Below are 12,978 nucleotides of genomic sequence, written 5' to 3'. Positions count from 1 at the left end.
ATATATAATTCACATCGAATTGTGTCCAGATAAGTTTTACAGGGAATTGGATTCAAGCAGAAATCCATCAGGCATTTGTCTAAATCACAGCTATCACAATCAACTTAACAGAGAACCTTTGCTCCAGGAAACAGGTGTAGTGAACAGTTAGTTTAAAATGTAATTTTATAAAATGCAACACTGATGTATTATTTTTTATATGGCTACAGTATTATAACCTTCTCTTGCTCCTTCACAAACACAACTGAAAGAAAAGAAAATCTCTGTCTGGTATCCCCAAAATTGCCCACAGTAATAATGACAAACAAATTGATTATAGGTAAGCACTGAAAAATGCTTTGCCAAGTGCTCTGACATGAATTGATTAACATTGCTAGGATGTGGTCACAATCAGAAAAAACAAGTATTATGTAATATTACTCTACCCATGTATAAACTGCAACTTCAGACTGTCCTCGGGCGCCCGCTCTCTCTTAAGGAAGGGCACAGAATGGTTCTTCTCTTTACTTTGCTGTTTCAGCTGAGGTAGGTCTTCTTTGTAAACCTGACAAATAATCGTTAAAGTTAATTGCACATCTCCAGTTTTCTAAATATTTGTATATATGAATGAAAGTGACCTTAATTATTAAATGTAATTTATCTCAGAACATAGTTGTACTGAAAACAGAACAAAAACTTAAGTGCATTAAGTCATCACTAAAGACCAATTTTAATTCTTGGACTTTGTTGTCCTTGGCAAGAAAAGAAGAATCTGGCACAAATAAATATATTTATCCAGACTTTGTACTCATTAGAGAATATTCTGTCTGAATATGCAGAAGTCACTCAAAAACTCCGTGAGCTGTATTCTATGAAATGGGATTCTAAATTTGATAGGACTGCAAAGGAAGGGCAACAGCAATAAGCTCTCACAAAGCCTTGTTTAAATTTGGGCTTTTAAAGATATACTCTTTATCCTAACATACAGTAATATACACACCCAAACCCTTTTAAATTCTGACCTCCAGCTAAAGTAAACTCTGGTTTTATGTATATTAGTTGCATAATCAGCTGAATACTGTCAAAATAACATTCTTAGAGTAGTCTGCTGAATTAGCCACAAACTTACTTTACTTATCTTTACTGAATAGTCACAATAAATTACCAGGTAATTGGCACAGTGTGTTAATTTTCACTCACCTGACGATCATAGTTGATTTGAGCTTCCTGCTCAATGTCAGAATCTAACTCTGGCACATCGGATAAATCGGAATCTGATTCCTCACTGTAGGAATCAACACCACCCTCTGCATAAAAAATCATAAATCAATACATTGAACACATCTATTCACAAGAAAATAATCTGTTGCAGTTTTGCATAATTTAGACTACAGGCAAAGCAGTATTCACGAACTTTGGAAGCCTGAGCAGTTTCTAGAAATCCTGTGGGCTGACTGAATGTGTGCGGTTTCATTTCTGGTTCTCCGTTTGGGACGCCTGGGGCAGGAAGGTGGCAGAGGGAAGCAGAATAACTGCGCAGTTACCAGTACATTCCCATCACCTGAGAGAACACCGTTCTCTTCACAGGCTTGGGAGTGAAATCACACAGAAATGGTAAATAACAACTTCCAGTGTGATCCCTGGCCGTGTTTAAAAAGCTCTGCTGTAACAGCTATTTCACCACATTGTGCAGGTATGGAGTTTTGCCCTTTTGCTGAAGGGAATCCCATTTCCAACAACCGCCACTATCAGCTCGTAGGGCTTTTCTAGAATATTGTCAGAATCATGGACACAGTAAGAAAAAATCACACAGTACAGCTATCACATACATATGTGAAACTGCATTGCAAAGAAAATGAAACAAACCAACATGTGTAGTCACACTTCAGAACAGAAGTTAGATCGATACCTTTGGAAATGGAATCTGATCTAGCAATCTCCCTCTAAATGTCTTTTGTTCACAGACTTGGACGAATACTGCTTGTGTATTCCTAAACATCCAATATTGCAGACTGCAAAAGAGTTTTGAACGTATCTTGCCAGAAACAAATGGTTGACTGTGAAAAGTAAAATGTCCCAAACATGCTGATTATTACATGCTAGAATTCCAGGGAGTTATAACGAGAATATTTTCTGTTAATTCAATAAAAGCTTTCCTGCCAGTGCTGCATTCTAGGTTGATTTTATTTAGTAAACGCTACAGAAGATGCCATTTTTACCTTGCGGAGATGTTTCAAGGATGCCATTTGTTATCCCTTCCGGAATAAATCGCCACTGAAAAACAGAGTGATCGGCACCTCCTGTACTTAAAACCCACTGAAAATCATGGGACCAGCGGACATTGGTTACATGTGCTGAATGGCCAACGTATTTTCTAAATTTAGCTCCTAGAAAAAACACCAAATAGAATAGTATGTAAGAAGAAAAAAATTAACATTGTAACTAGTAAAGTTAGTGTTTTAATGGAAACACAGTCTAAACATTGTTATGAAAACTAAAAAAAATACTTAAATGCTTCTCGATATTCTGATACTAATAGTAATTACAATATAAAAATAAATAGCATAAAATAATATGTACGATATGTTTGTTTCAGCTTCCCGAAAAGTACTTAAATCTTGGCAGGAAGTACCAGGTACACACAGGGTTTCATTTACACCTTTATGGCCTTTACTGCTAATGCGAACTATACACACATATTGTGTATCGTACTGTACACAGAAATTCAAATTCACTATCAGAAAATATACTGATATGATATCAAATTAAACACAGAAGATCATGGAAAGCCAAAATGTTTTTCTTAGTTTTGTTGGCTTTATGCATGGTGAAATACCCTGATATGGCAGCAAAGTCAATATTGCATTCTTCAGAAATACAAAATACCATCTTACCTTTCTTTAAGCATGGAAATCTGAATAATTTAACCAGTCCAAAATCATCTCCAGTCACGAGCACTGAGCTGTTGTAATTCCCATCCACAGAGTTGACATCTGTAATGTTTGTATATTTGGGCCAAATTCCATTCACTTCAGATCCTATCACACAGGTCCAGGAGGCCCAGTGAATTCCTTTGATCTCCTCTTTGCTAGTTAGATGCTTCCCAGCTGAAAATTTGCAAGGTAATAATCTATTTAATCATGTGGTTTTCAGCAAACTCCATTTCTTTTCAGCACATTTATCTGGGTATTTTCCCGGGATCAGCCTTTTAACGTCAATAAAGACTCACAATTTTACTTTATGTTAGTATAATCTCACATTTGTGGAAGTACATTAGATACTTATGTAAGTTCTGGTCAAGAAACTCCGCTTGCAGATGTTCTACTTACATATAGTATTTTTGTTGTTCTGATCGAATCAACTTGCCCATAACATAAGCACTTGTAAACTTACACGGCATCTTGTAGAACAGTCTCTCTCCCGCACCATCGTTGGTTTGCAAGAATTTACTATCCACCGACCAGTCAATATGAGTAATGAAACTAGAAGATTTGTTGCATTCTCCTATTTTTTTGTATCGCTGAGCAACCGCATAGATATCCACCGGGCCATCGTTAGAACCCACAGCGAGGTAAGAGCCATCCGGCGAAAATTTCATTTCATGGATTACTTCTTTTCGGTCCTTAATGTGAACGACCTCTGTCATGTCTCTGCAAGAACCGAGAGTGAAAATGTGAACTACAAACTCGGGAACATGCAGCCCGCAAATATTTAAGACAAATATGAAGATCGATGCACTGAATAATTTGCACAACAAAAGCAGATTTCACAAAAAAACCCCTTGCATCAAATTGATGAAAATACTCAAATTTATTTAAAAACCAATTAATGTTAATATATCTTTAAAATGCTGATGTTCTGTTCTGTTAAAAGCAGAGTCCTGAAAGGAGAATCATCCGTAACTGATATCTGGGAGATCCTGATATGAATGGAAAGGTCAATATAACAGATGATCAGGATCTTCCAAACACTTGCAGAATAATTATGTTAGAAGTTTCTCTTAAGATGGTGAAAATGTCAATAATAGCAGAAATTTTGTTGGGAAAATTCTTCTGTATGATAATGGCAGCTTTATCATTCTCGGTGTGCAGCAGCTGACTCATGAATCATGTTAGCTACCGGGCAAATCAGCAAAGACAGGACTAGTGTGAGACAAAGAAGATCGACTTCTTTAGCAAAACACCAGTCTTTGAGAATTTTAAATTAACACAAACAGATCACTTCTGCTTTGTTAAGTCAGTAAAGCAGCACATTGCAGGGATTTTCACAGATCTTCCATTGATTACAAGCTCCTCCTATCAGCCAGTAGTTCAAAGTATTTTAAATACACGCTTACCAAACATACGGAGTGAATGTTAAGCAAGTAGTAAACTCTTCCAAGTATCAATTAACATAGCTCATGTGTTTTGAAATCACGTTATTTTGTTAGGCTGTTTCACCCTAGAGCCAATTTTATGTTTTGTTTGCTTTTGTGTGTCTTCCATGGCACTATTCTGGGCAGAAAATGCCTGCTGCATTTGGGGCATTCATGCAAAAGAAAAGGCTTATCATCTCATGTGAAAAGTGGAATTCAGATATATCTTGCAAATGCTTAAAAATATCTTTCATTCACCAATTATTTTGCACAGTATCCATTCTTGTATATGGCCAGAAGTGAACCATATGATCTAGGGGATCCCTGTCAAAACTGATCTCTGTTCTACGCATTTCTTTTCACAAAATATCTGCATAATTACTGAATAAATAAAGAAAAGCCAAACTTGAAAATCTTAAATTTTATCAACTTAATTACTAAAAGCTAATATTTGGAATTAAATACAAAGCATAATTGCCAAACTACTACCTCTTAAACCACTAAGGGATATTATGGAAGCATATGCTCACTTTTCACTCTGTTTCTGATAAAATACCCAATGACTATTTCTTGTTATAGGAATAAAAGACTTCACAATATCGTCTTGAGGGAAAAAAGCCCTAATAACGTGAGAAACGAAAGCAAGGTTCTCTCACCGTACTCGAAGAACAATGAAGGAGCCATCCTTCATTCCCAGGGCCAGCTGCGACCCATCGGGACTGAAAGCCACGCTCCGCACGGCTTCTTCCATGTTACACCGAGCTATCAGGGCATGGTCAGCAAGGCTCCATAATCTGCATCAAAACAAATCAAAAGCAGCAGCAGATTTGTCTTGACTGCACAGTATTTCAATGTCATCTAGAGTAAAACCAGAAGTCTAACTCAATTGGTAAAGGTCCATTTGCATGCACACATTATATTAAGATTTTATAACATATTGAGTTCCTTTCCAGCCGTGGAATGAAGATGATTTCACAGATGACCTTATAGATTTACAGAAATCCAGTTTTTACAAACTCAAAACTGCTTATCAATCTAGAAGAGAAAGGATGTGTACAGTGACCACCTGAATCACTGCACGGACACACAATTTCCCAACAGTGGCACTGCATGTCCTGGCAAATAACATCAAGTGGGGCTCTCAGACACCTTCAGGTGAAGCTCCAGGTTCACATTGCTTTCAAACTAACGGAGTCTTTACTGGTCCCCGTTGTAGCAAGGGTGGCACCTCAGACCCGAACACACATCTGTGACAGCAGAGAGAAAACGGGCTGAAGCTAAATACGCAATCATTTGGTGTTATCTTTGGACTTTATTTATCTGGTACAACAGAATTCCCCTAGATGAATCATTTTAAAAACGCACTTTCTGTAGCCAGTGAGGGGCAAAGCAGTTCAGACTGAAATGTTCACCGAAACGAAAGCAATACTCACAGGGCATGAACCTTTCGACCATGGGGAAACATTTCTTGTCACAACCCTGAATGATCTAACAGACCGAAGTGCGTGCTGGTACATTCATTTACATCATTTTCAATAAAAAGAATCAAAAATTATGTCTTAATATGGAAATAAGAAATAATGTACGTATATTTTGAAGAAGAAAAGGGAGTTTCCCAGATCACTACAAGCCGGTTAATCAGATCTCACTAGTATGCAAGATTTAGAAAAAAATCTTAAAGAAAAGAATAAATAAAAGTATGGAAGAAAATGCATAAAATACCTCTTGGGTTAGAAAAATTCAGTCGGGAGTACCTAGCTATCTATATTTTGAGGACAGTGTTATAAACCTAATGCATGGGTAAAAGATATATAAAATATTGAGTAAAATATTTGAATAGTAGCATATGTGATTATTGGCTAAAGTCAAGGAAATGTCAAGTTGTACAAGAACTGTAAAGTGATGCTGGATGAAGTTTTTCAGCAAGCTCTACAGAAAGAACAATTAGGCTGGAGGAAAGATACTGCTAAGACTTCTAGGTACAATCTTTGGAATAGTAACATTTAATATTTTCCCTAAAGACGCCAGCACAAAAGATGAGAACACTGGTGAAGTTTGCTATGGACAGCGAGTGGGGGACACTCAACCTGGAGCTGGATTTATCACCCTGGAAGAAAAAGAGGTTTCTCGATGATGCAACAAATAGACACGGAATGGAACTGAAGCGAAGGCCGTATTTTCAGAGCCTTACGGCTAGCACTGTGCCCTGAGCTTGAAACACGTGGAACCAGCAGGAAGGGGGAAGATCTCACATTGTTTTTCAGTAACAGAAAGAGGATGATCCGGGAGTGAGTTGCAGACAGGAAGAACAAGATTTGATCCTCAAATACATCCTGGGTGCCATTCCCGGAGGGACACAAAACCAATAGCACACAATACATAGTGAGCTCATCTGGCACGTGCTCTACAAATTGTCTCAAGAAACCAGAATAAAAACAGGAACAGATGCAGTGAAGGATTATTAGGATGATTAAGAGAATGAAGACTGTATCACATTAAAGAAGACCAAAAGAGTTTAACTTTTATACCTTAGTGAAGCAAAGGCTCGGAAGGGATAGCATTGCTTCCAAAAATACATCTGTAGGATAAATGTCAAAGAAGGAGAAAAAGTTATGTTGAAGGACCATGTTGGCACTAGAACAAACAGCATAAAGAGAACATGAATACAGCCTGCAAAGAAGGAAGTGTCTGTCCACCAGCACTAACATTTACATACAGCCCTGACGTACAGAACAGGAGCAAAAATGTAGGGTTTGATAAATTTAGCATCGAGAAAGAAACCCTTTGGGCGTTGTCAGGTTCATGTCACTAGCACCAGTCTAGAAGATGCTGGTTTCCTCTTAGGCTGGGAGGATCCAAGGATGAGAAAGAACCTGAAAAGGCTTCTCTGAAAAAATGGCAAGGACCATTTCCTGGTGAAATAAAAGGAGGTGGGATGCTAAGGCTGCTTTCAAAGAGAAACCAGAAGTAGACAAGACACAAGACTCCGAGCAGCTTTGCCAGGGAGCAGCTGTGAGCCCAGAACAGCGGAGAACGACCCAGAAAGGACTGGGAAACATTTCAGAATGTTGCTTTCACGTGGGTCACTTTGATTAATACTTTAGAAGTGTAATTGCGACACATGGCAGTGCAAGCGGAATAATGCAATTTTCTTAAAAAAGAATATCAAATTAGTGGAAGGGTAATTCAAAGTATGAGCCTTTTAATTTTATAACAGAAAAAAAAGCCTTTTGCACACACACAGGCATTGGTATACACAACTGACCAAAAAAAGCCTGGTTTGCTTACGAAAACAGAAAAAGTATCTCTGCTGGCAAAATACTTTTTCATGCTGCTTTTGGAAAAGCCAGATGAATAAACTATTTCCATATAAAAAGTGTATATATTTTCAAATAAGGCACAGACATGTTTTTACCATTCTTTGGCAACTTCCCTATGCATTTGTTTAAATTACTGATTTTAAAAACCACAAACAGGCTCATGAAACATGATTTTATTAGCCAATATTCCAGTCTTTTCTGTCGCAGGCCTGACAGGTGAGTTTCTTTATTTGTTCATATATATTTATCCTGATTACAGCCTCCCAAGGGACTTGGTAACAACCGCTTCATTTGGAGGAAACGCCATAGCTGATGCCAGCAGCTTTACTGATGTTCTATGCCGCTCATCGGCAGAACAACGCTACACACTAAACCCAGAGATACAAATGTTCAAACGGGTTGATATAGAACCAGGTTTCTAATCAATCTCCTTATAAAGGCAGGAATCCAGAAAGAGACGATGCAAGAAGACAGGCGGCGTAGCAGAGACAGCCTGCAGCTGGAGCTTCTAACACCACCTTACAAAAAGACGTGTGAACTCCATTGAACAAATGCAAGAAATAATTCTATGTGCCTCTTGGTGTCCAGGTGAGAACGATGCTCTGTTCCTGCTGTAAGGGACAGGACGCAGGCAGCTCTCCCAGCTCATAAGCTTTTGAAGTTTAAAGCGCAGGCAATCTGTCTTGGGCTAGAGCCTTTGCTGAGCTGTGCTGGGCAAGTCTAGAGTCTGCCCCTTAACTCTGCAGAGGCCCTTTGCATTCAGGCATCTCACTTAAATACCAGAATATAATCTGGCCCACTAAATAATTTACTTGTAAACCAATTATTGTACAGCCACTGCTTCAAAATAATGTGATAACCAAATACTAAGACAAAGTACACAATAAAATAAACAGTGATAAAGAAACATTCTTGTCAATACAATTTTAGTATTGAAAAAAATTGTAAGAAAAGCCTTTTTTGTACTATTTTATCTTACTGAAAATATTGATATATTTCACTGGAATACCTCACATGAAGTATTAGTATATAAAAAAATAGCACTGTCTGAACCAGAGTTCAAATGCCACATTCTCTAGTGCCTAACCAGCTCAATGATGTGTGATGCAGTGCAGTAAAATACCTGCGAAGTTAACAAATGCACATTTTCTAGAATGGCAAAGGCATCACTAGTATAATAACAACTGTCCCAACGACAATAATCAGAAGAGTACCGCTGCTGATGGCACAGAGAGCATGCTCGCGGTGTCCCATAGATGGGCAGCCAGCAGCACATCGTCCAGCTCCAGGCCAGAGCTGAGTTACCGTGCTACCCAAAAGAGGAGTCCAAGATAATAAAACCAAAGGCTCAGCATGGCTTATTAGCTTGAGGGCAGTACAATGCTAACCCCAGCTTTGCAGCTCCTCCAGAACTGGCAGAATGCGGGCAGTGTCAGTTTGTGCCATTAGAAAACTCTGCACACAAACCCAAGAAGAAGAGACTATCCATGCGTTTTATAAACTGAAAGAAAGAATCCTGATGCGTAGGAAACAGGGAGATACTGCAGTGAACAACCCACCTTTCTGTTAGTTTCACAATTTTTAATTATGGATTTTAATTATGGTTAGAAAGAGATGAGTGGCAGTAGGAATAGGAAAGCAGCACAAGTAAAGATACAGAGGAAAGGGGAAAAAAGTCCCAAGTGACTAGCAAGCTTCAAGGCAGGGGTGGATCCATGTGGAATCTGAAGGAGTAGAAATTAGAAGCTGTATATATAGCAGGAGACTAACCTCCAAACTTTACTATAAAGTCTTACTAAGCATATTAAAAATGCTTGGGTTTTTTCAGGGGCTTATCAATTTGATAAATTTTAACAGGCACAGGAAAAGAAACATCCTCGACTTTGTGACAACTTCCCCAAATATTTGCACAGAATTTGAAATCTCTGCTACAAAGGCACAAGTGCTGCAATTAAACATCTGAAAGACCTTTTCCACTGGGGTAAACTAGTGCATTTTCGTTAATCTCATTTTCTGGCATTTTAACTGAATTGGATTTAGATCAGATTTTCTGAGGCAGACACCTGCTGTGTAAAACATTGCTCTAAGGTATTTAGGTTTGGTGCGCATTATTAACAGAAGTACCAGGTGACCATTCTCCATTTAGACACCTACACCTGCTGTTCAGAATGGTAATGAATTAGTAGCTGAAGCAGACTCTATAAATCCAGTGTGTTTTGAACACAAATTCTGCTTAGTTTTACATTATGTGTGGAGCCCAAATGCCAGGGCTGAAGAGAAAATGCAAAGCCACTAAGAAAAACGTGAAAAAAAATATCTTAATGCAATGCCAGAAAATAAATTACAAATTAATGTGTATATGAATAACTGGATAAAAAAATAAGTAAGAGCTACGCTTACCGTACAGAGCGATCATCGCTGCCTGTGACTGCCAAAGGCTTCTTGGAATGGACGGCCAGGGCCCAGAGCTCCCCTTCGCAGTGGCCCTGCATGATCAGCATGGGCTTATCTCGCTCCCGCACCAGCACCTCAAATATCTCACTGTCCTGTGTCCCCGCTAAAAGTCTGTCCGCTTTCCAACAGACACTTCGGATGGACAAACCTGCCGGGGGACAGAATTGTCTTACATTACTGGCAATAACAAGACAAAGTGATGGTACAGTGAAGATCATTAAGACTTCAAGAGTTAATTTATAACAACTGTTACGTTTTGACACTGAAGTCTTAAAATACGTCAGAGCTGATTAAATCTCAACACTTCTGTTCAATTATCCCCCTTTGACAGAAAAAGAGAAGGCTCAGCGCTGGGAAACGCTGAGTCTCTAACATTCCTGCTGCCGGTTTCTCAAGCAACTATGCTTTGAGTACACCCTGAGAATTTACTTTAAAAAACAATTCCATTTAACACAATTTAAAGATCTACATTTTCTATGAGGAGAGTTTCCTGTGACTGAAGCTGGTTTTATTCCTTTTTTCAGTACTTAACTTTTTTTGCTCATTCAAATAAAATGTTGAAAAAAAATGACTGATAAATGTAAATGGCTTGTGTCCATGTTAGCACACATCTCCATTTTTGTCCCAAATGATTAGTACAAAAAAAACCCAAACCGCAAACCAACAGAGTCTTAATTTGTGTAACTTTTAGAGGGCTTGACGGTACTCCACAAATCTGGTTCTGACTTTGCAGCTGGAATCCTACTAACCACCAGCTTCAAAAGACCCTCTTAGCAGGCGGAGCAATTTGCCAGCGCTCTCTGCTTGACTGCCTGTACTTTCTGTTCCAGTATCTGAACATTAAAGTTTGGATGATGGCTCTAGATACTGTGAGATGTGAATGAAGAAAAAATCCATTTGTCATGCAGTCAAGGTCAACCACGTCATCATTTTAACATCTTTTGGAACTGAATACACAATGCAATTAACTACCCGTCACACAAATAAAATATATTGTAGACATTTTGTGTCATCTCTTGAGAAGAGCAAATTAATCTTCATTTATTGTCTTGTCCATTTCCAGTACCTTTTAATTCTGACAGTGTCATTTTGCGACTTAGCTGGATTTCTACTGAAGCTTTGACTTAGATCATCCTGATCAACACCAAAGGCCAAACAAGGAATGAAGTTCAGATGTTAAGCAGAAAATAGGTATTGTTAAGTTTTAGAATACAAAGTACATTTTTAGATGTGGGAAAGGTAATGTTTTCGGTGATGTACTGCACATAAATATTGGCTATTATCGGATTTTTTACTAATATACATGTATATTTAAATACAAAAGCCAAGCCTGCGATCAGATTGTTGCTGGTGATACATCCCATTTAAATTGTGCTCAGTGCTCTTCAGTTCAGGATGAGTGCTGAAGGAGTGTATTTGAGGCAGGGCTGAGGGAAAGGCTTCCTGGCACCATGGAATGACTTTCTAAGTTTGAAAGCTGATGCCTTTGCAAATTGCTTTGGAAAAAGCAACTGGAAGGAGGTCACAGGTAAGCAGTGAAGGGCACCACCACTGCCTGAAGTTACATACGTGCTTCAACTAATCAGTGCCATTGGTGTAATTTTAAATGAAACAAAACTTCCCCAGTCTGTTAGTTGCAAGCACTAAGTGGAAGCGAGCATCAGCGGATGAGCCGGGAGCCAGAAAGAGCAGAAAAGGACAGAGACGCAACAGGAACATCGCAAGCAACACCTGCATCACACTGAAAGAACACCCAAATTGCTTCTGCTCTGCTCTGCTCTCCCAAACACGTGGGAGACAGCTCCCTCCCTGAATCGCTTCACAAAGAGCCAAGGAGGCTGAAGACGCGTGTTTCATGTGTAAGCACTGCTTTCTCTGTCACCCCTCATATATGTTATTCTGATTTGGTTAGGAACAGACTGCCTGCAAGACTGGTATTCTCCACAATTTTTAGAAAGTATTTCTAAATGGATCAAAAATGCTGCAAATGCTCATAAGGTCTACTGCTATTGTTTCCTAGAAATGAATGTTAAACGTTATGATTCTGGTTGTAAAAAACTCCATAAAGGCAGAACTACAGAGCAAAGGGACCAGCAGTGGTTGAGTGTAGCTGACAATGGTGTTGAGGGAGTTGCCCTTCCAAAAGGCACACGGGTGGAGCAGCGTTCAGCTAAATTTGCTTTTTGGATGAGCATAGAGATTGCAAACCTATGCGTTTTACAAGTATATCATCTCGCTTAAGTAAGACAAATAATAAACAGAGCACAGATATCAGAGCACAGGCCAAAATATCCACAATTGAGAAGGGAAAAGTTATCCTTCTCAGTGGCCTCTTGACAATTCCAATGGTAATTTTAATACCAAAACTAAGCTAAGCTAAGGAGCTGGGGAAATTAACACCAACCACTACAAAGTTGGCTGCCAAACGTGTATAAAACCTCCTTCAAACCAGACTGCTCTACTCGCAATCCAAGTGGATGTGGAGAATTCCCAGAAGACTAAGATCTTGATCAAGTGTCATTATGATCTATGGAAATTAAAAGTGCTCCGAGATTCTAATAATAAAATAAAGTGATGACTAAGCTCATAGGAAGCATGATTAGATTGAACAAATATGAAGGTCAAGAATTTAATAGCATTCTCACTATTAAAGATGCCAAGTGCTACCATCCCCAATGAGCCTAATGGAGTGCTCAGATGCTCAGCATCTTTGAATATCAGGTTCCAGAAACCTCAATTAATTACATGAATTGCAATTAATTAGTTTAATTAGTTTTCACGTATCTTCTTGTATTTGCATGGTGGGCAGCAGCAGCAACTATAAGCATCCCTCTGTTTGTACTAAGAAACATGGCAAACTCTTCAGCCTAC

General features: G+C 38.7%; 1 protein-coding gene across 3 annotated transcripts in view; it reads right to left on the bottom strand.

Annotated features, from left to right (window-relative positions):
• The window catches only part of EML6 (EMAP like 6), a gene marked incomplete at its 5' end in the record, with an annotated part of 84,446 nt that overhangs the window by 36,325 nt on the left and 35,143 nt on the right, over positions 1 to 12,978 (bottom strand). For all 3 annotated transcript variants that reach the window (XM_082049310.1, XM_082049309.1, XM_082049311.1), the window contains 7 exons: positions 426 to 544; positions 1,180 to 1,286; positions 2,199 to 2,366; positions 2,874 to 3,086; positions 3,373 to 3,629; positions 4,990 to 5,127; positions 10,054 to 10,255. In XM_082049310.1, the coding sequence (XP_081905436.1) occupies positions 426 to 544; positions 1,180 to 1,286; positions 2,199 to 2,366; positions 2,874 to 3,086; positions 3,373 to 3,629; positions 4,990 to 5,127; positions 10,054 to 10,255 (1,204 nt within the window). The remainder of the gene's footprint in view (positions 1 to 425; positions 545 to 1,179; positions 1,287 to 2,198; positions 2,367 to 2,873; positions 3,087 to 3,372; positions 3,630 to 4,989; positions 5,128 to 10,053; positions 10,256 to 12,978) is intronic.

Source organism: Streptopelia decaocto (assembly GCF_964273445.1).
Source record: "Streptopelia decaocto genome assembly, chromosome: 3".
NCBI classification, from domain to species: Eukaryota; Metazoa; Chordata; class Aves; order Columbiformes; family Columbidae; genus Streptopelia; species Streptopelia decaocto.
The sequence above is the reverse complement of the archived record's forward strand: the minus strand, read 5'-3'. Positions and strand labels throughout refer to the sequence as shown.